Source organism: Gasterosteus aculeatus, chromosome 7, assembly GCF_964276395.1.
Source record: "Gasterosteus aculeatus chromosome 7, fGasAcu3.hap1.1, whole genome shotgun sequence".
Lineage (NCBI taxonomy): Eukaryota > Metazoa > Chordata > Actinopteri > Perciformes > Gasterosteidae > Gasterosteus > Gasterosteus aculeatus.
Genome location: NC_135694.1, coordinates 22076692 through 22104630, shown reverse-complemented (window position 1 = coordinate 22104630; position 27939 = coordinate 22076692). Strand labels below are relative to the sequence as shown.

General features: G+C 42.4%; 3 protein-coding genes across 5 annotated transcripts; all 3 read right to left on the bottom strand.

The window, feature by feature from the left end:
- Window positions 1-552: 552 nt before the first annotated feature.
- On the bottom strand, window positions 553-13484 carry slc7a3a (solute carrier family 7 member 3a). Of its 2 annotated transcripts, XM_078105180.1 has the most exons (13): window positions 13361-13451; window positions 12482-12622; window positions 5865-6499; window positions 5613-5774; window positions 5208-5391; window positions 5000-5115; window positions 4470-4692; window positions 4249-4388; window positions 4027-4129; window positions 3575-3801; window positions 3313-3479; window positions 3116-3224; window positions 553-3021 (listed from the first exon to the last, which is right to left on the bottom strand). In XM_078105180.1, the coding sequence occupies exons 3-13, from the start codon at window positions 6229-6231 to the stop codon at window positions 2867-2869; spliced, it is 1953 nt and encodes a 650-aa protein (XP_077961306.1). In that variant the 5' UTR covers window positions 6232-6499; window positions 12482-12622; window positions 13361-13451; the 3' UTR covers window positions 553-2866. The 2 variants fall into 2 exon arrangements, with proteins under 2 accessions (XP_077961306.1, XP_040036678.2); XM_040180744.2 differs by lacking the exon at window positions 12482-12622 and having other exon boundaries at window positions 13361-13484.
- Window positions 13485-17442: 3958 nt separating this feature from the next.
- Window positions 17443-22368, bottom strand: LOC120821831 (sorting nexin-12). Of its 2 annotated transcripts, XM_040180859.2 has the most exons (5): window positions 21632-22368; window positions 20405-20500; window positions 20037-20161; window positions 19546-19636; window positions 17443-19052 (listed from the first exon to the last, which is right to left on the bottom strand). In XM_040180859.2, exons 1-5 carry the CDS (start codon window positions 21794-21796, stop codon window positions 19047-19049), a joined length of 483 nt encoding a protein of 160 aa, XP_040036793.1. In that variant the 5' UTR covers window positions 21797-22368; the 3' UTR covers window positions 17443-19046. The 2 variants fall into 2 exon arrangements, with proteins under 2 accessions (XP_040036793.1, XP_077961304.1); XM_078105178.1 differs by lacking the exon at window positions 17443-19052 and having other exon boundaries at window positions 19540-19636.
- A 3-nt stretch (window positions 22369-22371) lies between these two features.
- LOC120821796 (cytokine receptor common subunit gamma) lies at window positions 22372-27799 on the bottom strand. The gene is made up of 8 exons (XM_040180819.2): window positions 27639-27799; window positions 26953-27043; window positions 25940-26103; window positions 25510-25652; window positions 25229-25394; window positions 24700-24799; window positions 24373-24433; window positions 22372-24189 (listed from the first exon to the last, which is right to left on the bottom strand). Exons 1-8 carry the CDS (start codon window positions 27700-27702, stop codon window positions 24001-24003), a joined length of 978 nt encoding a protein of 325 aa, XP_040036753.2. The 5' UTR covers window positions 27703-27799; the 3' UTR covers window positions 22372-24000.
- Window positions 27800-27939: the final 140 nt, after the last annotated feature.

Sequence of the window (27939 nt, the reverse complement as noted above, 5' to 3'; positions counted from 1 at the left end):
TGTAACGCTGCAGGGGGCAGCTTTAATGCGTGAACAAGTGAGGGAAAACATTTCAACACCACGTTTTGCAGTTTTAACTGTTTTAAGAATATAATTCTTAACATACTGAATGGATTTTAGAATTAAAAGTTACATTTCTCACCCGGTGGTACAAAGGCGTTTGAATTCAGAGGCAACGGTTCACTGCCTTTTTATGGGTACGTTATTTTTTAAATAAGTAGAGAGTTTTTGTTGCACAAATGAAGTGTGGTTCAGTATAAACTATTGTGATGACGGCTCTTGGGTTGAGGGTTTTACAAATCGGGCTGAGAAAAAGACTTTGAAATGTTAATACTGTGGAGGGATAAACGTCAGAAATGTTCTTATATCTTGTTGCTGCAGGATGTGATATGAATAAAAAAAAACAGATAAGGGTTGAGTCCTTCTGTACGTAGTTTATATCATGAGTCATCACAAGTGACTCATGACGTAAACTATGTACAGGGAAAATGTCCTCTGGCCTGCAGCTTAGTCCCAAGACACTTTTTAAAAAACGAGGTGCAAAACACAGACTGTGTGTCCGCTATGAGCACGAATCATTGTTTTATTAAAAAGAGAACAATGAAAATACATCTTTTTTTTACGACAGAAATGTACAGTATATAAAACAAAATTAACGCCGTTAATGAGATGCCGTTGAGGGGAGGGGATAGAATAGATTCATGAAAGGCACAAGGGCGGCGCGTGAAGATCTCTGCGCGTCGCAGGCAGACGTCATCGCTCCTGCTTTTTAATTGTCCGAAAATCAGCCAGACTGTTTTAACAACCCAAGTGTTTTCCCCCGGCAGAAAGAAGATTCTTTCGGTGCCAGTTCATTGATTGGCATCCTCACTGGCTCAACCAAAATCCACCTTTCTTGCCCCCCCCCCCCCCTACTTTATGGCCGATATTTTTGTTAAAGGACGAAGAATTAAAAAAAAAAAAAAAAAAAAACTTTAGTGTAATCTTTCGGCATTTACTGGTATTACGATGGGCTAAATTTGTATCTTTTGGATTGCAGAAACATTAGGTGTCAAATAAAATGACATCAAATGTAATTTATAATATACATTTCCAAATTAAAATGTGTTAATTTTACAGCGTTATACAAATAAAGATACATTTCTAAACAAATGCTGTACATTTGACAGAGCACTTAGATGACATACTATACACAATAAGTTATTTTCACTCAAAATAGTTGGGGTTAAAACGAGTTTTTTCATATTTCACAATTTAGAGAACGACTTGGTGGTCATTCTTTGTTTTGAAAAACTCAATCGGTCATTTGGTCAGAAAGTATCATTTCATTTCATGACATAAGCAACAAAAGAAAAATAAGAAAACAACAAAAATACTAAAAACTGTACATGCAACAATTATACATTAATACATTAGGGTCTAACAATGTAAAACGGATAAGAAATAAAAAAAATAAAACTGCCCCAAACAAACAATACTTTTCAATAATAGCAGTTGTATCAGAAAATAAAGTAGTAAAAACTAATTACAGTTGAATACAATAAAAGTGAACATGTTTCAATTGAAACTAAACAAGAACCATACTCTTTTCACAACAAAGTAAAAACCAGAAGGTGATATGGATGATGAAATACACGTGTTCAGATGCGTTGGAGGTGGACAGATTGTACCAACCAAAATTCAAAATGCTCGTTGAGATCCAAAGTAATGTCATTAATGTGCGTGTTCAAATCTCATCAACCTCCTCAGATCTGAAAAAATTAATATGAAACAGACACGTGCAAGAGTGTAAAAACAAACTGGAATTATAAAACTAACCACATGGATTTCGGAAAAATTCATAAATATTTTTTGTTGTTATGGAGAAAAATATGGGTCAAAAACTATGACTCCCGCTTTGTCGTTTTTACGCTTACATCTGGACTTTTTGGCCCTTTTAATGGGGGAAAAAGTAGTTTATTTCTCTAAAAGCCATTTAAAAACATTCGAGTCATTTTGGTTTAAATTAGAACAAAAAGGCCACAAAATACCTGCCAATAACATTTCAACACCCCTATAAGCAAGAATACAACTTCAATAATTTAAGATAAAAAGGCGGTGTGCAGACCGCCTGTAGGGCTGTCCTCTGGGAGCTCGGGGGCCATTTGTACTTCAGCCTCACACACTGAACCACACGGTGCCGACAACCCCAACGTTGTTTACGTGCTACTGACCCTAACCCACAGAGGACATCGTGAACCAGCAGCGTTGCCCTGGTTACCCGCAAATAAACAGTAAGCGATAAACCAGACCAGCCACCACGCCGCGATGCCGCGTGGTGGCTTCGGCTCACTGAAGTCTGGCTCCCGGATAAAAGTGTCTGTACGGACCGAGGACTAACATTTGATGCACACAGTAGTCGTTATTCACCCCTCGCAACCCGGTGGCTCCAAAAAACGCAGGCGGCAATAACGGAGACAAAGCAAATGAGAAAGTAGTTAATGTCTAACATTCTCCCAGCTAACGGAAAGCAGAACTTGGATCAGATGATCCGTAGTACTCTTCTTCTGTTAGTTCGGTCCTTTCTAGCACGTGATGGAGGCTGGTATACGTCTCCCAGAGGGCTACGGCTAAGTACAGGTGGACAGAAACATTGGGTCAGAGAGTATTTCGCTCAGTCTGTAGCCATCAACTTAGTCAGCCTTTGAGGCAGAGGTGAGATGTGTGTGTGTGTGTGTGTGTGTGTGTGGCGTCTCCCCTCCCTTTGTAAACCCAGGGGCCGTGTTGCAAGCCTCCTTCATTGCAGCATTCGGCTTCGATTTTAACCAGATTGCCAAAATGATTGTAGATGCTCTGGCGACACTCCCCAGGTCGGCGTCCGGAGGCCTCATGCGCTGCCGCCTGCTTCCATGTCACTGTCGTCGGGGGCGGCGGTGTAAATGGGGCTCTTGGTCTGCATTGCGGACTCGTATTTGCGCAGGGATGACCTCTTTCTCGCTTCGCTGCTGTTCTTAATACCATAGAAAAAGTAGATGATGAAACCTGGGAGGAAAGGAGAGAGGCGACGGGAAGTTACAAAACGCTCTCGTGAACGCATTGGCAATACGTAGGAGGAGAACGCGGCGTCCGAACGTACCGATGAGCATCCACACCGCGAAGCGGCACCACGTTCCCCAGTCCAGCTGCATCATGAGGTAGATGTTGACAAAAACGCTGAACAGGGGCAACCAGGGAAGCAGAGGGACCTGGAGGAATGGAGGACGTTGCAAAAACTCAGCACAGCCATCTTTGAATGTGAGCACCAGCAGCACGGCCACAGGAAGCAGTTTTTACCTTGAAGGTGAGTGCCTCTTTGCTCTCCGGCTGCCTGCAGATGATGACGAGGCAGACGACGCAGAGCAGGCCCAAGAGGACGCACGGCACCACGACGGCCGGATGCCCGGCCAGCAGCTCCGTGAGGCAGTTGGCGAGGATGACGCACAGTACCGTCATGAGAAGCGCTGCAGAGACACCGGGCGGGGGGGGGGGGGCAAAGTTACTCACGAGAATGAATGAAACAAAAAGCCCTGTTTACGTCCCTTCCAGAAACACTTACAAATGATGGCGGTGGTGGCGTAGACGATGTTGCCCGAGGTTTGCGTGGGGAGCTTTCCACTCGGACAGAAGAGCAGCTTGACGGTGAAGGCCTCGCGGAGCGGCCTCTCCTCCCCCTCGTCCCTCTCGTCCCCACTGTCGTCTCCGCTCACCGCCACCTTCTCCCCCTCCACCAGCTCCACCAGCTTCTCCGTCTGGCTGGACGAACTCAGGGTGCCCGGCTGGTACCTGCGGAGGGACAGGAGAGTGTCACAGGGAGGGGAAATCCGGATATACACACAGCTGCATATGTTGTCTGCGTACCAACAAGACGCTTTTGTTATGCAATCCTTATTCTGAAGCAAAAGAACAAAGCAAATTATAATTAGTACCATAATTGGTACTAGCAACTAGAAAATGTTTAACACGTGATTACATCTGAGAATGTGCCTGCAGGGAATAGCGGGTGCTTACCGGAGGATGAGGACGCAGATGGCCACCAAAGAGTACGCCAGCAGAGTTCCAATGGACATGAGGTCAACCAGAGCTGCCAGGTCAAACAGAAAGGCCATCAGAGCTGCAAGGAGAAGTCAAAACTGAAGTCTTAGGACATTTATACACTTTTATAAAGTTTCACAAAGAAATGCTTAGATGGCTGAGAGTAGGGGGGGCAGAGCCATCGCCCCGGTCAACTACCTGCAACCACGCCGGACACGATGGTAGCCAGGAGAGGAGTCTTGGTGCGAGCGTTCATCCTGGACAGAACGCGGAACAGCAGCCCGTCCTCCGCCATGGCGTAGATAACTCGGGGCATGGGGAACATGGAGCCGAGGAGACTGAGGGAGGAGATGGGCGGTGAGCATTTCACAGACGCACTGCGAAGGCGCGATACAACTCCCGCCCCGCTTTCCGCTTACCTGGTGGACAGCGCGCAGAGGGAGCCCACCGCCACGATGTAGCGGGCTGGAGCCCAGCCGACGTAGCTGAAGGCCTCGGGCAGAGGACTCTGTCTGTTCAGCTGGTAGTACGGCATCATGAGGGTGAGAGCGGCGGACACGCCAAAGTATGCGAAGAAACAGATGAGCAGCGAGGCGACGATGCCGATGGGAATGGAGCGCATGGGGTTCTTCGCCTCTTCGCCTGGCGACAACCAAACAAACAAAAACAAAAAATTAGCCCATCGGGGGAAGAGTTCACGGGAGACGAGTCGGAACGACAGCCAATCCCGTAGAGCAGGTAAAGGCTCCCGGACAACACGTGAAGGGAAGAGTTACATGTGGGAGCTACACGATGTGGAGAAAATCCCAGGTGTTATTATGAAACATTCATTAAAATCTCCATTTTCAGAAACAGCTCCGCTTCATGGCCACTCAACGGCTCAAACGTTCAACGTAACAGAGTTTGTGCATTCCAAAAAAAAAAAAAAGCACGATGTAAAACCACTCACTTGTTGTGGCGATGCAGTCAAAGCCTACGAAGGCGTAGAAGCAGGTGGCAGCACCGGACAGGACTCCAGTCAAGCCGAACGGAGCGAAGCCGCCCACGCCAAACTCCTCCTTGACGCTGGGTTAAAGAAAGACACTCTGCGATGAGACACTTGGCGCTGAGAAACGGGCGAAACGAGTTAATTCGCCGGCAGCCATCACTATACTCACTGTGCAGGCGTGCTGCCGTTGGTGCCGTTTATGAAGCTGAGGTAGTCTTTCTCAGTCAGTTTCCAGTTCTCTGCGTCCCCTTTGACAAAGCCAGAGATGATTACGAAACCCAGAACCACCAGGTTGATGCCCGTGAAGATCTTATTCACCAGCGCCGACTCGTTCACGCCGAAGGCCAGAAGTCCTGAGGACAGGAGGAGATGACGAGTGAACAAGATGTCCTGCTACGTGGGTGGATGTGCAGCTCACAGCCGTCAACAATCAGTTAGTCAGCGACACCAAATTGACAAATTGTCTCTTTCTCACCCGGCTGCTGGCATTCCACACGATGCAATATTAATGGCCGTTCTGGCCGTTATGCAACGCTTTATTCGGGGGACTGTCAGGTGGGGAAGCAGAACTCACCAGAGAGCAGCAGGACCAGGATGAGGGCGAACAGGTCGGGGTACTCGGCCAGCACATTGCCCGGTACCTTCATCGACATCGAGTCCGTGAAGAACTTGGAGATCTTTTGCTCCACCAAGCTGTCGAACGTTGAGCTCCAGGCCCTGGCAACACTGGCCGTACCTTTTAGAAAAGAAGACGGACACCTTTTTAGACCAACAGTGTAATGGCGGAAAAGGGACGCGTCCACTGCAGCTCAAGAAAAAGGCTCACCTATGACGTAGGAGAGGATGAGGTTCCACCCGGTGATGAAGGCCCAGATCTCTCCGACCGTCACGTAGCTGTAGAGGTACGCAGAGCCCGTTTTGGGGACACGGGCGCCGAATTCCGCGTAGCAGAGGCCCGCCAACATGGAGGACAGAGCGGCGATGAGGAAGCAGAGGACAATAGCCGGTCCGGCCTTTTCTCGGGCGACCTCGCCGGCGAGGACGTACACGCCGGCGCCGAGCGTGGAGCCCACGCCCAGCGCGATGAGGTCCAGAGTGGACAGGCAGCGAGCGAATCGGGTCTCTTCATTGGAGCAGTCTAATGCCCGGCGGCGCAGCAGGATTTTGCCGAAGTTGGCCAGCTGGGCGGTCATATTTGCTGTGAGGTGTGTGTGTGTGTGTGTGTGTGTGTGTGTGTGGGCGGTGAACCAGGCTGTGTTTTAAATCCTCTAGTGTGGGTGGGTGTGTGTGCGATCCACACAGCTCAATGCTCGTGACTTATCCGGGAGTTGACGTACTTTGGGCAGATGGGTAGGTAACCGAAGTACTTGTTGAGTATTGATCCTGGAGTTGGGCTGCAGTCACTGGAGCACACAGGCGGCGGGTCGCTGGTTACAGTGTTTTGCGGCAGCCGATTAGGATCTGTGAGAAAACACAAGAAAGCAGGAGCTCAGAACGGGGGCGTAACAATGGAGTGAGAGCTTACAGTTCACACAGATCTCTGGGAGCCGGGCAGCAAGACTTTGCAAACTTCCAACATAAAACCCCCCAACTGCTCAAAGATCGTAGTCGAGGGGCCGTACCAATTGACTTCTCAATTTTTTAACTCCGACGTTGTGAAGTTGATCTGTGTGCGGTGATATCACACACTGGGCCTGAGTGAGTTACATTTCACTACATGAAAACCTGTACAAATACCAGTTATGCAACTTGCTGGAATTCACACCTTCATCGCTTAACAGCAGTTACACAACATGAGACAAGGTAAAGCAGAACAAGATCTCACCAAGACAAAAGAAAACCGGAGGCCACGGCCTCACCAAGGTACACAGTGCGCACCCATATAAAAAACACATGGACACCCAACTACACCCGCACAGTGTTTTTTCAACAGATGGACGCCGTCAGGGTGAAGCCTGGGAACGCCGGAGGCTGTGGGCCGATGATACTGTCAAATTCTGCAAGCTAACATCAACAAGGGAGAGGAGGACAGCGCGATAAGATGAACCAGCTGCACTGCGAGGAGGTACGGATTAAATACACTGTATCTATAAAACAAGGTTATCGTACCCCCATTAAAGAAAACACACACAAGGGAAGTTGCTGTTTCAGAGCGTTATTCACCACACCTGCTCCTTCAACATGTTATTTGTCACTCTTTGGCAAATACTCGCAGGGCAACTTAGAGCGAAACTATTTAGCTACTAACCCCAACAAAACTGCAAATCACACACACACACCCTGCAGGTTGAGACTCCCCACTCCCCGCCTTCAACAGGGGGCGGCGATTAGGGCAGATCGTTTGTGTTTGACGCATTTAGAATTGTGCCGCATTGTTTATAAAGAGGAACTCGGGAGGATCAGTGGCAACAGTTCCTGAAGAGCGAAGCAGTGCAGTTACGGGTCCGTTGCCCCCGGGGCATTATCGATGCTTCAACAAAAAGAACAAAAAAACAAACAGCTGATAAAACCCCATCCTCAAGGCCGCCCGGTTTACGTCAGCAGTAGTTGCTTGTCCATTACCAAAACACACCAGACGTACACGCAGGTTCATTACAGGCCAAGGACTCTGCACAAGTGACGAGCACCATGTTGATTTCCGTTCGTTCTCCAGGATGTCGACTGTGTCACATTGCATATTGCGGTCACGACCGCGGTGGAGGTTGCGCGCCACCACAGGCCTACGTTTGGATTGGTGGAGGTCAGGTTGGGAAGTTCTTATGCGTACATGAGGTAGCGTAACATGAGCTGTGGAAAGTAAGCAGGTTCGGTTCACTCGCCGTCGAGGAAACACTCGGATTAGACGAAGCAGCTGCTCCTGCGCAGATTAAACGCTAAATGTAAACAGGGTGCAAAACCAACACAGGACACACGCATGAATTAAATGTTGACATGTTTGCACAACCATGAGGTTGGTTCCGATTGGCCTTTTGAAAAGAGGGTTTTCATTTTTTACTTTTGACACAAAAACACTCAACTGCCTACAATGAAAAGCAGCATTAAAAGAATCTTGTGGCTAAAAAGGGGCATTTCCATTTTTCAGTGCATAATTTGATATTTTTACTGCATGTGGCAGTAACAACATCACTAAGCTGTGTTGTTGTTTGTCGAAGGTTCCATGTGTTCGATATTGCAAAAAAAGGAGGAGCAGCAACACGCTGTAATGAGGTGAGCAGGTTTGTTTCCTCTCCAGATAATCCTCTTAAGAGACTGTGGCAGCATTAGCCACAATGCTGGGTCAAGTAAAAGGATCATTATCCCAGAAGCCTGTTGGAACAGGAGCAGAGCGGCTCGTTGGCCTTTCAGTTGGTTCCGTTTGAAAAAAATAAGTTCTTTTGATTCAATTGCATTTGGAGTTTTGCAGGACAAATGAAACGAGGGTAACCTAGAATGTGGCGGCATGCAAAAGTCTATTTTGACATTTTATTTAATATGCTTTGTGAGTGGGACTCTTTTACAGTGACATCACCATTCATGTGTGTGGGTGTGTGCGTGTATAGACACAACCGATCTGTTCATGATCTACGTACTAGAGTAAACAGGAAAACGTCCTGGTTCTAAATGCAAAAGTATAAAGTGTTAACTTATTTTAATACTAAAAATAAAGAATTACAATTTTAAATACATATTATGCAGAATGGCTCATTTTAAACAATAGTGTCACGGTATGCTTAAATCACTGGATTATAATTATTGACATATTACTTTGATGTTTGTGCCGTTGACAGGGGGATTAATTTTAATACTTCTAATAACTATATTAGTTTTTAGTAACACAGCATAGTTGATTCATATTTTGTCTAAAGAATATTGTCAAATAGTTAAAAGTAGTACATTCCCTCTGAGATGTAGTGCAGTGGAAGGTTAAAGTAATACTCAAGTTAGTACGAGTACGTCAACAGCACACTCAGGAACAATAGTTCAGTAAATATGGTTAGAATGTACTTTCTAAAAAAAACAATTAAAAAAACACACACACACAAAATTCTGTGGAAACACTGCAACTGAATAGAAGCCGAGGAGCTGAAAGGGGGCCAGCAGGTAACACGCCATTCCTGTGTGAGGCGTTGCACGTAGACACACACACACACACACACAGTGACCAAACCGGCGAACAGTAAATCGCCCTCGCTCACACAGCCTCGTGAAAACCACAAGGAAAAGATTAGAGGGCAGTTGACGTGAAAGCGGCGCCGAGCGGAGCAGAGGGGGCCCGGGCGTCGCTTTAATGAGACCCCCCGCAGTGCGTTTCTGACAGGTGTCTGCGGGCAGGGGAGAAATACTCAGAATGTGAAAGGCATTCCCCGACTAACTGTATTCATGAGGTTATCATACAACTTGTTTTTCTTTACTATGTATCCGTAGATTATATCAAGTGTCCTTGCGGCTTCAGTAGTTTTAAGCCTCTTTGTCCGGCTTTGCAAAAAAAAAGTGTGGACGTCTGCGAGTTGGAGCCCCCGAGGAGCCCCCAGCCAGCCGGGCACAGAGCTTAATACATAAATGTTTAATGTTTACTGACACAACATGGACCCTCTCAGATCTCTGTCCCTGCTGTGTGTGTGTGTGTGTGTGTGTGTGTGTGTGTGTGTGTGTGTGTGTGTGTGTGTGTGTGTGTGTGAAATGCTCCTGGAATGTCACACCAGGAGGAGTGGGAGAATATCCACCAGGTACCAGTTTCCCATCATCTTCACAGGGCTGAATGTTTATTGTTGGCTGCTCTCTGTGTTGATTGTATTTCATTGTTTGACAGTATTTTTTTTCCCTTTTTCTCAGCACTTAACTGTACTAGGCAGGATATTCTCTTTTGAAATTGTAAAACTGGAGGAGCTTTGATAAATAGGTTATGTTGTTTTTAAATGGTATTTATAGAAGACTGCCATTGTACTGAAACATCGTGAGGGCTTTTATCCTGTTTGTTATGAAAAAGAAGGAGCCAAATTTAGACCACAAATGATCTATGATCTAAATATATACATTATTTTCTGCTTCCTTTTTAACGGGCAGTGTGACCCAAACTTTGCACAAACTGAACTCACCACCATTACATTACGCGTCAGCTAAATGACACGTTTATCCAAAGCGACTTACATGCATTCAACCATTGGGATACAAACTCGGAGGAAACCAGAAAGTGCAATTCCTATCAAATAAGCCAATTTACAATTTGCAATAGATAAGTGGCGTTATAAGAACAATTTAAGTGCTACAATTTGTTAGTCTTTTAGTGGAGGTAGAGTCTGAAGAGGTGTGTCTTTAGATTCCGCCCACCGCCACCTGAAAGTCCCGTCATTTGATATCGGCGACACGTTCTGCCTGAAGCAGCACCTGGATTTTTAACTGGACAGTGTAGTGTGAAAAACAAAAATAGACTGTCCCTCTTTGCGCCCCACTCCCCTTCCCTTCCCCATCTTTGACCCACACATTTAAGTTCGCATGGAAGGGCATTTAGGCCTGACCTCTGACCCAGGGGAAGCAACCATACACTCACGGCTCCAGACAGTTTCTGCTACAGTGACTGACGGGCCTGATGCGTCCGTCCACCTCCTCAGCACGCAACCCAAGATATCGGGTATCTCAGCATTAATAGCTGCCAGCTTTGACGCTCCTCCGCCACACACCATTTATGGACAAAAGTGCAATAAGGGGGGTTCGGCCAATCTTTAACAAATTGTTAATGGTTACTCAGATCAGTTGTTATACAGTATCTCCAAGTATAGTATTTCCAGGCAAGATAAAAATGCCTCGCCCCTTTTTAAGCAGGGTGTTGCAAAGACTTGCACGTGCCAACGCCTCACTTCACATTTGGATCAAAGTATTAGGCAACCGTGTTATAAGTGCATGTTGTTTCTTCTTGTGAATTACAGTTGAGTTACAGTTTAAAGTATTCCTGGTCCCAATACAACTTAATTTGCGGAGCCAGTAGCTGAACAAAGGGGAGCATGGTGTTCAGTACCGTGGGGCGCTGATAGGGGGGTGAATGTGAACTCGTCTGGTGCGCTGCATCATGAATATAGTCAGCGACCTGTTCTCAGGACAATAAAACAATGGTTTTCCAGGCGTTTGAAGTTATCAACTGTATTTATTTTAAGCCAGAATTGCGTTTGTATGAGGACCTCTGCAGGTTCACAGTAAGGCCGCTGTACACTAAAATGCAGGGGGGGGGGGGGGCGGGGGCTGACCACTGAGACTGAACTGAACGACCCTTGAAGTCACCTGGCTGCAGAGCACTCCTGCCAAAAACTGCGGGGTAGAATGTGATGAACAAAGGACGTGCTCCCTTTCCCATGCCGAGCTACGTCAAACCCATTAACACGCAAAGCCCCAACAATACGAGTCATCTACACATTACAAGAATAACCTAGAATTCAAAGAACGACGAGGTCTACTAAGGTACGCAGGTCTGACTAAATGAAGCCACGTATGCAAAAAAAAAAACTGCAGCACCATGTAACTTTAATTAGGCTCCAACTAGTTAAAAAACAACTGCCACATTTCCCAGTAAAAAAAAACTAAAAATATGTTTTATACGGAACACAATTCATCAAGTCAAAATGTTAACAAATGAGCACTCTCACCCCATGATTCCATGAGGTAGTTTGCTCAAGAGGAAGTAACAACTTCAGTGTAGCAGGTCTCCTCCGACATAACAAACATTGTGACATTGCTGAAGATTTGTGTTTCTGGCTAGATGAGAATGGTCAACAGTGCAATGAACAGCCCCTAAACGTCTTATATACAACTATCTAAGTATCTCGCAGTTTAAAAACAATGCAAATGCTTTTAACAGGTAAATGGTTTGTGTTCAACTCTCTAATTGTCTTCCCATGTGTACCCATGGTAGTTAACTAGAAATTATGTTTTATCAACGTCACATTCCTCGGGGGGAACCCGTTACCTGTCAATAGCCCATGATTTTAACAATATGTCAATATTAAATACATTAACAATCAATAGCAGCAGCAAGTACGTGCTGTGACGGGCAATGACAAACAAACCACCACAGCCTTTCTTCAGCGTTGAATGGGACTAAACTGGAAATACAGACAGTGTAAATTAAGCATAGATTCAAATAAAGGTGCCATGTGGCTACCTGGTTAGTCCCACAACGCCCCCACTCCCACTAATCCACCTGACCGCCGATCCCGGGCAGGCATCACATTACGCACACCGACTCACGGCTCGTTGCGTCTGCTACTACAGTGATATCACTACATTATAATGAATGGGGTGGATTTAAATTTGGCTGATGCAACACAAGCATGGTATAACAAGGACCACACACACACACACACACACAATACGCTAGTGAACTTTACCCGGAAGGAGGACTCACTGTGGTGACACCGGTCATGTTTTCTTACAAGAGAAACCACGCTGGCGTAATTAGTTAATACTAAAACTGACCTTTATTTTTTTTACGGAGAGGGTCAAATATGCGACGATCAGCTGTCCGTCTGCCAGGGAAGCACAGCAGCTAGCTACGTGGCTCCGCTCGCTTCTCGCGTGGTGAAAATGTTGCCTTTGTAGATTACGGAAACATCGACGCTGCAAGACGTACACAGAGAACACTCGTGTCTTTGGAGTTTGTTCTGGTTCAAGACTAAAGCGGATGAGGATGGCAGACCATGGGCAGTGACTAGTCAGTGTGCCACCGGGAATTTTGAGTTATGTCTTGACACGGGAGCCGTTTTGTTTAAGGTGAATTCGGTCAATTGCTAGAAATTCTCCGCTTTTTGGGGGACTTTAACGCAGCATTACATCGGTAAAACGACCTGCTGGCGGGGGCAGCTAACCGCCCAGGACATCGCCGCCAGGACCAAAACATCGAATTAAACCCCCGAATGATGATACGGAAACGAGTCGAGCCCTGTTTAATTTACATTCATAAAAGTGTTATCGTTTCCCCCATTAAAGGTCACTTCATCAGATATGAATGATTTAACGTTACTCTATTGTGGTTTCCCGTGCGCGCGTCAGACCAGCAGCCGATTCTGTTCATAGAACACATTTTAAAAAATGTCACCTTACTAAAAGTGAAACGTACGTTAACGGTTCATTAAGTGAAAATGTGCGTTGGACACTGAGGCTTGTACGTCACGTTGCGTCCGTTGTAAACATAAGCGCTCGGGTACGACTGTTGACACGAGGGAGGATTGCATCAGAACACTAACGAGTCCGGTAACGTTACTGGACGCGACACGGTGTCATCACCAGACGACCCGGAGGCCGGAAATTAAAAAAAAAAGTTAAATAGTATTAATGAAACATGGTATAGGGCTTTACCTGAATGTCTTCTGGGTGATAGTGGTGAAAGGGGCCGGCTCGTAGCTGATGAAGTGTCCCGCTCTTAAACGTGTGTGTGCGTGTGCTTTAGTCCCGCCGGGTGGAGGAGGGGGCGGGGAGATAAACAAACTGACGCAACCGGTAGGTGGAGCTTCTCCTTCAATGGAAATACTGACGTAAGAATATGTCAATATTAACGTTCCTGTGCATATTTGCGCTGCTCTGCTATGGATCTATATCGATATATATTGAGACGTATAGACAAAGCAAAGACGAATAAGTATAAACAAGTGTTTGAGATACAGAAAACGCGTAGATGTAAGAGTGCGCGCGCGCTTGCGTTCACATAGTAGCAATGCCCTTATATGGAGTCCACGTCCCCCCTTCCCCCTGAGAGACGCGTTCAGGTCCTCGCTCACCTCTACACGCGATATCCGCTGTTGCTTTGTTCCGCAGACTCAAAAAAAGGAGCGGATACTAAAATATTTCCTTCATGTTCATTCTCACTTAGTAACCTGGGTACGATGAAGCGTAAGTTGTATTCTCGTGTCTCTCACTGACTGAAGCATCGTTATACAAACTATCCTCTTAAAATGCATATCATCATACGCATTTTAAGAGGATAGTTTGTACTGTGACATCACGCATGTAGTGTGTGGGGGGGGGGGGGGGGGGGGGGGGCAAAACATTCTTCTAAATAAGTCTTAAATTACACAACAAAAATGTTTCCTTCATTCATTTTTTAGTCAGAATAAACGTGAACCTGAGGAGGGTAATTTATTTTAGGTATTTTAGGTATTATAGGTAGTATTGTTTGTCATATTTGTAATGAAATATCCTGACAGTAATGTATAACTCAAATGCTCTGACAAAGACATGACTAATGATTCCATTAGGTTTGCTTGAATGAGTCCTGCGCAAGCTGCTAGCTTGACACATAGCTGCAAGTACTCAATGGACATGTTTGTTGTGTATGTTCAATATGATATATAAATGTTAATAACAAATAATTTTGGGCAAGATGGGTCAGGCTGCTACTTGGTATGGACCTTTTGCTGTTAGCTGTTTTCATTAGAAAATGGTCGGCATGCCTGCGCTGTTTTTGTTTGTATATATATGATCTAGTTTACTAGATATAGGTATAATATATATATATATATATATATATATATATATATATATATATATATATATATATATATATATGTGCATATATATATGATCTAGTTTACTTTGGCATGTTTTCTAATGTTGCCCACCAAAGCTTTTTAAAACAAAATAAATCATTGTTTGGGATTTCCTCTCTATTTGAAGCCTCCTTGTTGTTTTGAATGCATCCGATGACGGTATTATTATCTGCAAACGTCTGAACAGGAAGGGCTGAACACACAACCCTGGGGGGCTCCGTTGTTCAACAATAGCTAAATGGTTCTGATACATTTTAAAACCCCCCCATAACAAAGTGTTTTCCCTTTTAAATAACTTTACTGTTTTCAATATCATCATTTCTCACACTGTCTGACGGTCTATTCTGTAACAGACGGGCTAGTTTCAACCTTTCATTGATGCTATACGACATAAACACTACCATGTCTAATCACATTTTAGAACATGTAAGTTGGTACGATAGATAATGTATGATGCACGACTCTTAATTTGCTGGAAGCATTTTAAATTTTTCGGCCTTTTTTATCGTTTGAACTTTTTTTTTCTTTTCTTTCCTGTCATATTTATCCACCACACCTTCAAGAATTGTCCGCAAAATATTGTTTGAAATAAAAATGCATGTGAGGCCAAAAAGGGTGGGGACTGCTGATCTAACTAACATATCCCTGCAGAGTCCATGGTCATTGACAGAGGTCATTAATTGAAACATTTATACTGATGGATGTGTATGGTTATAAAAAGGATGTAGGACTCCTTGTGCTACACAGCTCATTCAGAGTTCTATGAGAGGCATTCAGTCTTCTGCAAGATGATAATAAGTGGAATTGAGGGGGCTCATGGAAATGGGATTTCTTTTTTCTGAAAAATCTATCATAAAAAAATAAAGTTATAATATTTTGAGTAATTTCATGCTCTAGCCAGCCTTGCATAGATTTAGATAAACTTCTAAATTTATCTAAATGATGAAATATCAGAAAGTATTCAGCAGTGTAGAGTATCTGTCTAACAGAGATTGTAGTAAAAGATAAAAGGAAACTAAGGTTCTGCATTGACTTTTGGAATCTGTGTGAATAAATCACAAAAAGTACACCAAGCCATTGAAATTCTGTCTTTCTTACACCATTCAATTCTTTATTGTTTCAGGTCCTGGCAATATCTTCCCTTTTTTGGTCCATGCATTAGGACTATGACCTGTTAACTTAAAAGAAAAAAATGATGATTGTGAAATGCATTTTCTCCCGCCCCATCCATCGAACTCTGTCCGATGGTACTCTAGTGGCCACTCGTCTCCTCTTTTGTACTTGCCCAGTCACACTGCTTTGGATGCTCTTTTGATTTACTTCCACTTTATCAAGCTAATCCAACTGGGTGTCTCTGCAAACACAACAGGCGTCATGGCTGCAAACTGGGCTCCAGTGTTAGAACCGCTAACTAAACAACCCCTAATCTCTGCCATGGCCTACAGTGGCCGTCCCGTCTGCCCACTTTCATCACTCAGGACAAGGCCAGTACTTCAAAGCCCACTGGTTTTGTAGGTCACGGTTCTCACCAATGAGGAGGGTCAGGGTCAGTGTGTGCATCCCAAAAAAATATCAAATTCCAGCCTCTACTTCTGTCTGTATAAATACGCACGCACAAATCACAAGCTTGTGTCGCCCTGGAAGAGGAATCCTTTCTCAGACCTTTCATTTTGGTTCATGGGCCGTTTTCCAACCCAAGTGAGCGGGACAAGTAAAACGTGTACTAAAAAACGACACCTCCTAATCTTTTCCTTTCTGAAAACGTCCAGAATGAACAAACAATAAAAAAAAGATGACAAACAGCCTTAGATGTCTCACTGGTCTCTTGGCAAAGACTAAAAACGGGGTGCGTTTTTTTTTTTTTATCCTGCCAAAAAAAATGTATCTCCTCTGTTCTCCCTCGTCCGAGAAAGTTCTCGTATTTTACCTTTGTGACAAGTTTGGTGGCAACACCGGTGTGTATGAACCGTTTAATGCTCCTTTTTCCATTTTCATGGAAGCTGTTGTGTCCTGTTAGTCATGCCTACTTTTGAATAGCTGTTAGGTCAAGGTTTACATTACAAGATCACTAATCTGGGACAACTTTAATCCACCGGAGGACAGAATTCCTCTTCTCCGGTTAGTCCTGTATTTCCTGAAGGAGCGCTACAGTGAAAAGAAAATGTGACCAATGAGGCACAATCTTTACTCACGAGGCTTCCTTAGTCTCGCACATATTGTATTTCTTTCATTTACTGCTAAGACGGCTCAGGTTATTTGTTATTATTCTACACATTATATGGATCCAACTCTTTGTATAAGTGATTTATCGGTTTGTCTGCCAAATGCCAGAGTATGAAGAAAAATACTTTTTTCAGTTGCAGTTTCTTCAAATTAGTGATAATTTATTTATATAGCACCTTTCAAAACAAAGTTACATAGTTCTATAAAATTGAAACAAAATAAAAAGTAAAGTGAAAATAACCTGTGAAGTACAAAAAAAAAAATATATGAAAAAAAGGTGGAGGCAATCCCTCCAGTGGAAAGGCTGTGAATAGCTCGTTGTCAATGTAGTCTAGTTTCAAGTCAAAGCGACAGATTAAAATGAATTAATTATGCTCTGCAACCCAACCTCATCGCTCCAGTTATTTTCTTAAAGCCCCACTTACCAGTCAAAAGTAAACACTACGGCGTGAACGTGTCAAACAATGTTTAACATGTGGCAAAATCTTCACATACAAGTTGTAAAATGTATGCAAAGCGTTTTTTTTTTTCCGACCTCATGTTCCTTTTCCACTTCCCTGTTAAATTAGGTCATCTGCCAATCAGCCGGCTCCCATGATGCCCTCTGATTCCATCCAACACCTCAGTGCGACACGCTGAATAGTCTAAAACTGAATAGACACGTAGACATGAAACAGCAGGCAGCAGGGAATTTAATTGGACAGAATAAACAAGGAAGTTCCTTGTCACCAATGGTGGCACTGCAAAGATAGCATGTATGTACACCTCACAGGAATAGAAAGAAAAAAATAAGTGCAGATTAAAGTCTAAATAAAACTAAAAGAATAAAGCCTTATTTCAGATCAATAAAGGTGCTAATGCACCTTTAAATAATCAAATACTGTTCACATAATGAACCTCTTGTCACAGTGCTTAGATATTGTTATTTCTGCAACTTAACATTCCCAATAGCTGATTTGACAACACACAGCCAGAGTGTACGCATGACGACGTAACGACAGAGTTAAAACAATGAAATCCTCTCCCAGAGCAGGTGTAGAGCATACAACTCAGGGAAATATTGACTGGAGCGAAAAAGTCAGTCTTTCTCAAAATGCTACATGTTGCTCGAGTTTGGGAAGTTATCAATCGCATCTCTGCTGGCAAAAGAAGACTTTAATCAAAGCAGGAAATTACCCTCATTTTAGACTTTATCAAAGCAAATAAACAGATATTCAGAAAACAATCATGAAGTGTAACAACAAAAAGGTTATATGGAAACATGTTTTCTTTTTCATTGATTGCTGAATCAAAAATAATGTACATACTGTATGAAATGACCAAATGAAGACACAACATCAAACGATTTATACATTGGATCTCTTAAGTTCTGCCCAGGAGCAGCAGTTCCAACACAATTGATACTTATCAGTTCGGACATTTCCACCAGCTATATAACAACTTGATGTCGAGATAAATGTACATGGGGCAGGTGCAGCGGTCTGTATTATCTTTGCAATCAGAGAGAGTGAGAGAGAGAGAGAGAGAGAGACATAAGAAATAATATAGAGAGACATGTTCAAGCTTATATGTATTTGGTCTTTGCTGTGAATCTCAGAATCCACTGATGCAGCGACTAATGTAATGGCACAACGTTAGAGCAATACAGAAGAAATAGCACACTTATCCATGTCTGTGGTATAGCTGAATAAAAGGAAATAAAGATCTCAATCAACAAACCGAAACTTACGATGGTGATCACAGGCATGTTAAAAAAACAATTGCGCGTGACACAAATATATTTTAAAGAAAGCATGCAAATTTTGCCATGCAGTCAATGATTAGTGCGGTTGACAATGACATTGAATCAGCATTAGTTTGACAAATGTTTTACAAAGAGCTCTAGTCAATGGTGATGTATACTACTTATAAACAATAGTTAACATCTTTCAAACCAACAGTAGTGGCCTACACTGGTGCAGCGAGAAACTTCTGAAAGCCAGTTATGAAGAAACAGTTACCCTATACCAATTCAAAACCCTTTAACTGCAAATGAGATTTACATTTCATTCAAGCTTGACAATGTGTAATGTAAATCTGGCTTGCAGAACATTCTTACCTTTGCAGCACAGAATGACAATTCAGTCAGATCTCTGTGATAGTTTAGTTATGGTATTGAAGATGTTGTACTTTAGTATTAGTGAACTATCGCCTTTAGTCTTTACAGTGCCCATGCAGCCACCTTTAACCTCCAGAAAGCTCTTGAGACAGGATCAAACAAAGCAAACTTACTTCATTCATACCTAAAAAAACAAAGAACATAACAGGATCAGAAATGTAATTTACAGGCTGCATGTTTGTTGCACATTAGCGCCATAATTATCCATTATTCTACTTTATTCACATTATATACAACAAGTAACATCTGACACTCATCAGGGAACGAATGAATGTATCAACTCATTTTAAGCTTGAAAATTGTGATCAAATGGCTTCAAGTCTTCAAGATACAAGCACTAATATGGTTGGGTGCTTTCTTTACAATTGTCTGAATTATTATCAACATGTCCTGACGTAAGTTAGAAGAAAATAATCCAACTCCAAGATAAAGTTAACATGTCTTATGCAACGGAACACGCAGGGAGAGAGAAAGAGAGGCAGACCAAGTGGAAAGACAGAAAGGAGAGATTACGAGAAGACAAAATGGAAGCAAAAGGCATCAGACCGTTTGATCTTCACCCCAGCAATTAAACCCCCCCCCCCCCCCCCATCTCCTTTAGTAACCTAGTGTCATACTTTTCCAGGAATGTAGTGGCGGTCAATGCTTTCCTCTTGCAGGAACATGTGAAGACAGCGCTCGTTCTGGGCCAAGGGATGACCTGCAATTCTACACCCAACAGACAGACAAAATCCACTTCTTTTAAATGCTTTTCATAGAAACTGGTACAAGTTTAGATGAGTTAGTTAACACCCAGGATAGATTAGTAGTCTTGCGTTGAGGTGGACTTTTTTGGAAATGAACGACTACTAATAATGACATGTGAACTTCAGATTAGGACAACAGGTTTTGTGGTAAGAAATCGTACAGAATAACAGCTTTGAGAAAAGATTGAATCATCCTATTAAATATATTCTTTTAGCTCCTTTGTCAACGAGCCATTATTTACCACATTAACACATTTCAGGTGACAAACATGTGTTGAATTCATATCCAAGAACACGACGTGCGTCTGAGAAAACAAAGTGTGCACGATGTGCGACTGTGCTTCAAGGTTGCATTTACTGACCTGTTGATGAACTGCTCCAGGCCTGACCGCCGCTCCTCAACAAAGGACTCGTCAAAAAGACCCCCATCGCCACGAAATGGCAACTGTCTCTTCAGGGCCTTGCCCGGCAGAGATGGTACTACAATCTAAAAAGGTGTCAGGGTTCAGCACAAAGAAAGGGAAAGATGATGAATACGCACAAAAATACTAAAGTCAAAGTCCACACTAGCTGTGCTGAGAAGTCAAATTTGCTGAAGGTTACATTTATAGATCGGAGTTCCAGCGCCAACTATCACAATTATTTAGGATGCAAATAGGTTGAGGTCACTAAACACCCACAAAAAAAATCATTCGAATGTCAGAATTTGTACATTCATGTCCACACTCACCTTACTGTCTCTTTCCAGCTCAATCTTTAACCACTCAAAGTCGCTGTATCTTCTTCTCACACAGGACTCCTTCAGTTTGAAAATGGGAAGGTTTGTCTACACAGAGAAGAGGAATTAAATTAAGAAAAAGAAGAAAAAAACATCTCCGCCTTGATTGATTTTAAATTAAATTATTTGGACAAGGTGTGTAACCATCATCATTGCTGGGACGTTTGACAAAACAATTCCCTTGGACTCATAATTTGAGTCTGCGTAGCGGTTTCTTTCCCCAAATAACTTATATCGCTACAATTGTAGCATAGCATACAATTTATGGGAAATTGATAAAACATTTAAAGTAGTTTAACAAATGAGAAAATAGGGAGGAATACAATTCCCAGAGCAAAACGTTGTCCTCAGATAGTTAAACCCAAAGAAAATCGATTTACAATATGTTAAAGAAATAGAAAAAGAAATCCCCACACAAGTAGGTTAACGTTAACCCCTTCGCTGTTCAACCAAATTATGAAACAGTACAATTTCCACATTATAGAGGAGACATTCTAATAAGGGTCACCAACATTTGAAATAGTGAAGAGAAGTAACGTTAAGTCACAAGTATGACACGTTAGCATCTGCTTCCGGAAAATGTTGTCTTTCAAATGTAGCAGTGTCAGCAATTTTTTTTTTTACTCACTCGCCTTACGCTCAACTACCGGTTTAGTTAACGTTACTTAACTTGGTTAACGTATAAGGAACAAACTTTCCCGCGAGTAATGGCTCATTTGCAATCATTAGTAACGTTATCTTACAGGGCAGTAAGTATAACGCTAAACCGTGAACGTCACTCTTCTCATACGTTCACCAGACGTTAGCAACCTATCTTTATAAAAAGGAAAGCCAAGTTAACCGTCTTATTTGTATACGTCTGACGTTAGGTATGCAGACGGTAAAATAATATTCATGGGTGTGTTCAACAAACTTCTCCAACCCAACCTCGATAACTTATTAAGTTGAACCTCCAATGCTGCGTGAGGCCTTCGACGATCCCCGGGCCTTGATTTTTACTGGAGCGCCATCTTGACCTACTCCGGGAGCACACCGTAAACGTCCCAGCCCGGTTGCTGACTCCAGCACCGCGGATAAACATGCTAACTAGCTAGCACCAACAGTAATTAACAGTTAGCTTAGCAGATACAAGCTAACACCGCAACCATGTGTTTAACGGCTCTCGATTTGAACACCTACCCGCATTCGAACTTCGTAATTTGTGTAACGGTTCCGTCCGACTCCAACGGTTTGTGGATCACTAACGTCTATTTCCAGGTAGTTGCTGGGGGGCCCGTACGCGTCCGTCAGGTCCTGGGGCTTGGAATTCAACCGGCGGGTGTCGGCCACCGAAGGGTCTGTCATTTTGTCGGGCTGTAATTTTTCGGACGACCGGCGGCGAATCAAACCAACTGAACGATCGGCGACGTCTCAAGTCTCACCCGAAGACATCAATTGATCACGTTAGCTGATCCCGGTTCAGCTAGGGAAGTGGCGTTAGCCGGCTCGTGTCGCTCTCTTCCTGCGTGGGCCAGCTGCCCTGCGCCCTTCCCCTCATGAATGTGAAGAGCGCGTAGCGAGTCCTCACTCACCGGCAGGCTTTCTGCACTCCCTCTAACGGACGCTGAGAAAACTCCCACAAGTCAGATAGAACCAGCAAGGTTGTTCTAATAACAATAATTGCAGTGATGCAACAAACATGTACACGTAGATGGACATGTGACGTTGTCACGCCTAAGACCCACTTGTTTACCTTGGCCTTTGGCTGAGTTAAGTCACCTGTATTGGATCTTTTATTTGTTTGCCTTTTACTGTTTTTTGGTTGTTTGTTGTTTTACTTTTGCTCGTATTGTTTATTGCTGCTGCTGATTTCATCCTGTATAGCACTTGGCTGGCCATTGACCTTTAAAAGTGCTATATAAATAAAATTGACAGTGACATTGACATTGACGTTATGTTTATTAAACAAGCCTGGATAGCACACATACACAATAGCAAATGCATGCATTAAAAAGTAAGGGTTACAATAAACCACCAATCAAACTCAAAAGGCACATTAAAAGATATGTAACATACACATTAATATGATTACAATGCAAGCATACCATGTTGTTATTCTAATTTTGAGGTGCCACTTTCTAATGAGTGGCTTTTCTTATGCAATAGGAGTTACTTACTTATGTTGTGTAGTCTCCTTTCAAGGCCTTAATGAAGACATATGTTGCGTGAGTTTGTGAATACTAAATTTGGCTGGCATTTATCCTTCAATTTAGTGATAATGCCGTTATACATATACTAATCGTTTAATGTATGTTAAATGGTTCCTGAACTTCTAATCAAGTTATTTGTAAATAATAATATTATAATGTAATTACATTACATTACATTGCATTACAGGTCATTTAGCAGACGCTTTTATCCAAAGCGACTTACATTACACTTTAAACCCATGGCTTTTTCCCATGGAGCAATTAGGGGTTAGGTGTCTTGCTCAGTGACACTTCGACATGGAACATGGGGCAGCCTAATTATAAGGAGTATTTACAATATAGCATGTAGTATTTAAATAGTAAATAGATGTTTGTGTTGCATTGTAGCAGTTGTAAGATATTTCCAGAGTTGCCACCCCCAATTTGCCGATGACAGTTAGTAAGTGAAGATTTTTAACCATTGATGAAGCCGATAGCTCATTAACTACAGTTTATAAACCTTTTATAAAGAACACATTGTTATAAAATAGTACTACGACTTGCAGAATGAGTCACTAATGAATGCTGTCTTCTTGCCAAAAACATATTGTGTTTTTTCTCACTTAAATGCATTGTGAATATTGGGATATTAGATGTCATCAATGCAATAAAACATTTCAAAAACCAGTTAGTTATTACTTGTACAAATGCTACTAAACACACAACTATACATCTTGAACAAGCCATTTGAGTTCTAAGTTAAAATCACATTTAAATATGCTAATAATTTGGGGATTTAGGCACATGGCTTGGTTTCATTACACAATATCTTATAAAAGGTTGAAGATATAACATACACATATATCAATAAACATTCAAAACCATATTACTAAACTAAAATTAGGCAAAAAATGTACAACCGGAAAAAAAAACTGACTGAAGCTAAAAGAGAAGTCAGTGATTTTACTATTTCATCACCCTTGAAATCACCCCAGGATTGCCCTCTTGTTTTGTTATTACAAATATAATCCATGGATTTTTCTTGGGGCTGTTCCTCCTCCTACTCGGCGGTTACATTAATGTTAAAAATGGTAAGGCTGGGTTTTATGACTAATGACAGAAACGTGGTACAAACTTAGAATGTTATAAAGTTTAGGTTTTACGAATAATTGTGCTTACTTCTTTGCAAATTTTACTAACGTCAACAGAAACAGGGCTCGGAGGAAGTGAAAGTTCTACATGTCGTTTTTTATGCCAGGGGAGCTTGAAATATGCAGACCACAAAGAAAAAAAAAAAATCTAGAGTAAAAATTGTTGCAGGGTTGACAAGCACTTGTTATATGATCATACCATGAAGCATGTTTTTAAAGGAGATACCTCCTAAACAGAACCCATCCCTTCCTCGGACAAGACTCTGGTGGTAGAAGAGGAGCAGGAGTTGGACTGGTCCCATTCGCTCTCAGGTTCGGAGACAGAGACTTGAGAAACATGGCAGTACTCACGGACAATACAGGGACGCTCATTGTAGTTAAAACTCTCTTTCAGGCCTTTAGGGAATTGAAACCAATCCTAAAAGAGAAACATCTTGTTTTTGCCGTCACCTGACATGATGGTACAAAGCTGTCTTGTATGTGTCTTTCAATGACCACGGTGTTTTGGTCCATAGGTTTGGTAACTTCTGAATATGTAAATATAACATTTAAATACAGGTCTTTGGTGTGAAGGCAGCCGGGAGCTCTGGATGTTACTCACCTCGATGTTGTGAAGCTTCGGAGATGGCTTGGGAACCACAGGGATGAAGATGATTCTGATCCTGTACGGAAGGTAGGCGCACTTTATCACATGATCACAGCTCATTACATTACGTTTTTTCCCCCCGCTCTTTGGCACTGTTCTTCGGGATGTGAAGACACTGAACAAGAATGCTCTCACATGTGCAACAATTGAAAGTGCATTGCCAAATTCCCGTCATCCCTTACATGTATTGCTGTTTCAAACAATTCTTTACAACACAATAACAACTGACAACCATTTGATTAGATACATATAGGAAATATGAAAAAGCATTGCATGACCCACCTTTCATGGTGCAGCAACATCATGACCAGTAGGATGAGGATGAAAGCCCCCACCACGTAGAGCACTGGGGTCCACACGGGCATCAACATCTGATTGGGTTCTAAGAATAAATTTGTTATTTTTCCATGTATTTGTAACTCATAATAATGCAGTAGACGGCAGCTACTAAACAGTACAGAAAACTTGCTGATCCAAGATTTTAAATGTCGTGGCTGAATATTTGGCTGATTTGAAAGTTCTATGAGCAAAACTGCAAGACTCTATTAACAGAGAAATGAGTGTTGCATGTCGGAGAAATGTGAACTAATACATACCAGTTCTCGATAACTCATTGAAGTTCATATTTATTTTATTTATTTATAATTTAACTCACAAAAACACAATGCTATCATGTTTAACGCAAATATCTAGCCATTGTCCTTCAGATATTATGTTCTTGTTCATCCTACCGGCCGTTCCTTTTGGCTATTCCTACTGAAAAATCTTTTTACATATTGTAACATATCCTTCCGTATTTCCTTTTCTGTACCTGTGCTATTGTTGGATCCCCAGAGCACAGGCTCACTCCAGTCACTCCAGAAATCAGACTCTCCACAAACATACGATATTCGGCTCCTCACTTGCACCTCATACAGGGAACTCCTCGAGGGCAAGTTGATGCAGTAAAAATTCACCCCACTATGAAGCTGAAAAGCCTGTGCACAGTAGGATGGAGGTGAGAAAGGAGATGGGCGCAGACTGAATACAATATAACAAAACTAAGACAGAAAAATAAAGAGATGGTATTTTTGAATCCTTTAAACTGCCTACCGCCCACTTCCTGTTGTTGATCCTGTAGCGAACCTCATTCTGCACACAATCCCTCTTCGGGAACGTGCTCGGAATCCATCTGACCCACAGGTTGGAGTCAGATTCATTCTTAGCAGTCACGTTAGTTGGTGGATTTAACTTGACTGGAGACGACACAGCCCATTAAATGATACAGAATACACAACATGATGAGAAGGTGGTAGGGCAACCATTGTATTGTCACCCATCTAATGGACTTGCTTTTATTCTTATTTTATACATCCAAGTTACAACATTGTTTCTCTCCTCCTAAAGGAATATCAGAAATTAATGTTACAGTCGTGCAGCATCTCTCCAATCAACCGCAAGAACTTTATCTCATTCATGGATTGATTTGCAATATTGAATTGTACCTTCTAATGTTGTGTTGCAAGCCAGTAAATAAGCATACCTTTGGTTCTAAGCTGATGCTCCTTCGAACGGTTCTGTTGGCCACGTTGAAGTATGCTGTAAAATGTGTGGAACCTCTCGACCTCTTTATAGGGCTGTTTACATCCAGTGTTGGTATTGTTCTCCGACAGATAGGTGGGGCACTCACTGAGGTTTGAGGAGAACCTGTAGAGAAATCACATTTCTGACACTGACATACAAAGCAAACAGTTTTTTGGAAAGGTTTTTGCTTTTAAAAAACTGCTATAATGTTCTTCCTTAGTACGACAGAGAGTCTGTGCTCTTCCGCATAGAGGCACATGATGTTTTGGCTCATCTGATAATCAAGATGTTTCGTGCGTCGATGTTTATAATCTTGTGGTGGCAAAGATGCTCGTCTACATCCAAGGTCGACTACCAGCACTTGGGTTTTGCCCAGAGCCCCGACCTTGTTTTAGCATATTTATCTTCCAACTATATATTCCTGCTCCGAAGATGAAAGCCTTTGAGTAGGCTTGGCGCATTACTTGAATATGTGTCAACTCTGTCTCCTGTTTGCAAACATTAAACGTCCAGTTTTGATGATTTTACACCCGGTTTTGATGGTTTTGATGATTTTAATAATTTCGATAATTTCAATAATTTCGATAATTTCAATAATTTCAATAATTTCGACATTTGTGTGTCATCTCTAATATCACCAATATTATAATAAATGTAATAGATGTATAATCCATTAATAGAGATACATAAAAAACTGAACTTCTGTAGTTGTCATCAAGATAAATCTGAGAAATGATTCATGGGGAATTGAGTTTCCACACTTACGAACGCAAACCCTAACAGCCGATGGACAGTGAACGCACTCCAGATAAATTGACAGATAAATAAACCCACCACGCTCCCCCTCAACGGAATATTTTGAAGAACTTGTTTTACTTTTATCTTTCACGTAATGCCCACATTTTACTCATTGCAGTTTGATCAATTCAGATGATGTAAGAACATTTGTTTTACTGTCACTTGACTACGAACCCGCCGTAGAAGGTGTAATTGACTTCTGGAGTCCGCTCCTTATCCCAGGAACATTGAACATGTTGTAGGTTCACCACCAAACAGTCCACGTCTGTCAGAGACACAAGTGGGTTGAGACAGAATAGTTTCAAGATGAGCACAGACAAAAAACAACAGGTTATACAATTTTATAACCATAGCAAACGATGATTGGTGAACAGCAGTCCAATCACACACACGCACACATTGAGGAACACAATGAGGAAATGGCGCCACAATGACGTCAAAGGGAATTTACGCGAAATGTGCTTGATCAAGGAAGTAAGACTTTACGATCAATTTACATTTTATTTCAATTCCACAGTAGAAGTTATTTACTAAATAAGGCCTAATCATATTTCCTATTTATTCATTGTACATTTCCCACCATTCTAATAGGTTTTTTGTTTATGAATGTTTTTACAAATATGGTAAAAATCACTCATACCTTGTAAAAAGTAGTTTTTTGTCATGGATGATTAACTAATACTAGATATAAAATGTAAACAATAAAAGCAGCTCCTCATTACGTTGGTCAAATGTTAAACAATTTGATCACGCCAAAAGCACTTCAGCAAATTCAATAACTGCTCAGACTCATCCAAATTGGCTAAAACCGTTATTATTAACGTCGCAATTCACCGATTTTTCCTTTTAAATGTTCTTACCGGGTGGTTCTCTGGCGAACACATGTCCTGTTAGACACAGAAGCAGAAGCAGTCTAGTTGTCATCGTGACACTAAAAAACAGGTTGTTGTCAGCATCAGCGCCCGAGTACTTCTACCACTCAATCAACGCTTTACATATTTATGACCTGGCAGGCGTGGGTTCTGTTTCCTGTGAGCGGAAGCTTTTTACTGGATGTAGATCAAGATGACACTCTTGCAGTTTCGCCTTCTGATGTATGGCTGTAATTAAAAGAAAGATAGAGACAATCTAAAAAAAAAATGTAAATGATAAGAAAGACAT

Bases quoted from the DNA above. Each gene is read 5' to 3' on its own strand.
- slc7a3a (XM_040180744.2), bottom strand. From the start codon at position 6,231: ATGACCGCCCAGCTGGCCAACTTCGGCAAAATCCTGCTGCGCCGCCGG. The intron at 5,392-5,612 runs GTGAGTTCTGCT...TCCTGTCCTCAG, and splicing joins CCTGGTCCTGCTGCTCTCTG to GACTTCTGGCCTTCGGCGTG. The intron at 3,802-4,026 runs GTAAGCACCCGC...GTCCCTCCGCAG, and splicing joins ATCTGCGTCCTCATCCTCCG to GTACCAGCCGGGCACCCTGA.
- LOC120821831 (XM_040180859.2), bottom strand. From the start codon at position 21,796: ATGACAGACCCTTCGGTGGCCGACACCCGCCGGTTGAATTCCAAGCCC. The intron at 20,501-21,631 runs GTAGGTGTTCAA...TTCTCTGTGTAG, and splicing joins ATTACGAAGTTCGAATGCGG to ACAAACCTTCCCATTTTCAA. The intron at 19,637-20,036 runs GTCAGTAAATGC...TGTTGGGTGTAG, and splicing joins CTGGAGCAGTTCATCAACAG to AATTGCAGGTCATCCCTTGG.
- LOC120821796 (XM_040180819.2), bottom strand. From the start codon at position 27,702: ATGACAACTAGACTGCTTCTGCTTCTGTGTCTAACAGGACATGTGTTC. The intron at 24,800-25,228 runs GTACAGAAAAGG...ATTTATTCTTAG, and splicing joins GGGATCCAACAATAGCACAG to AACCCAATCAGATGTTGATG. The intron at 24,434-24,699 runs GTGGGTCATGCA...CCTTCCGTACAG, and splicing joins ATGTTGCTGCACCATGAAAG to GATCAGAATCATCTTCATCC.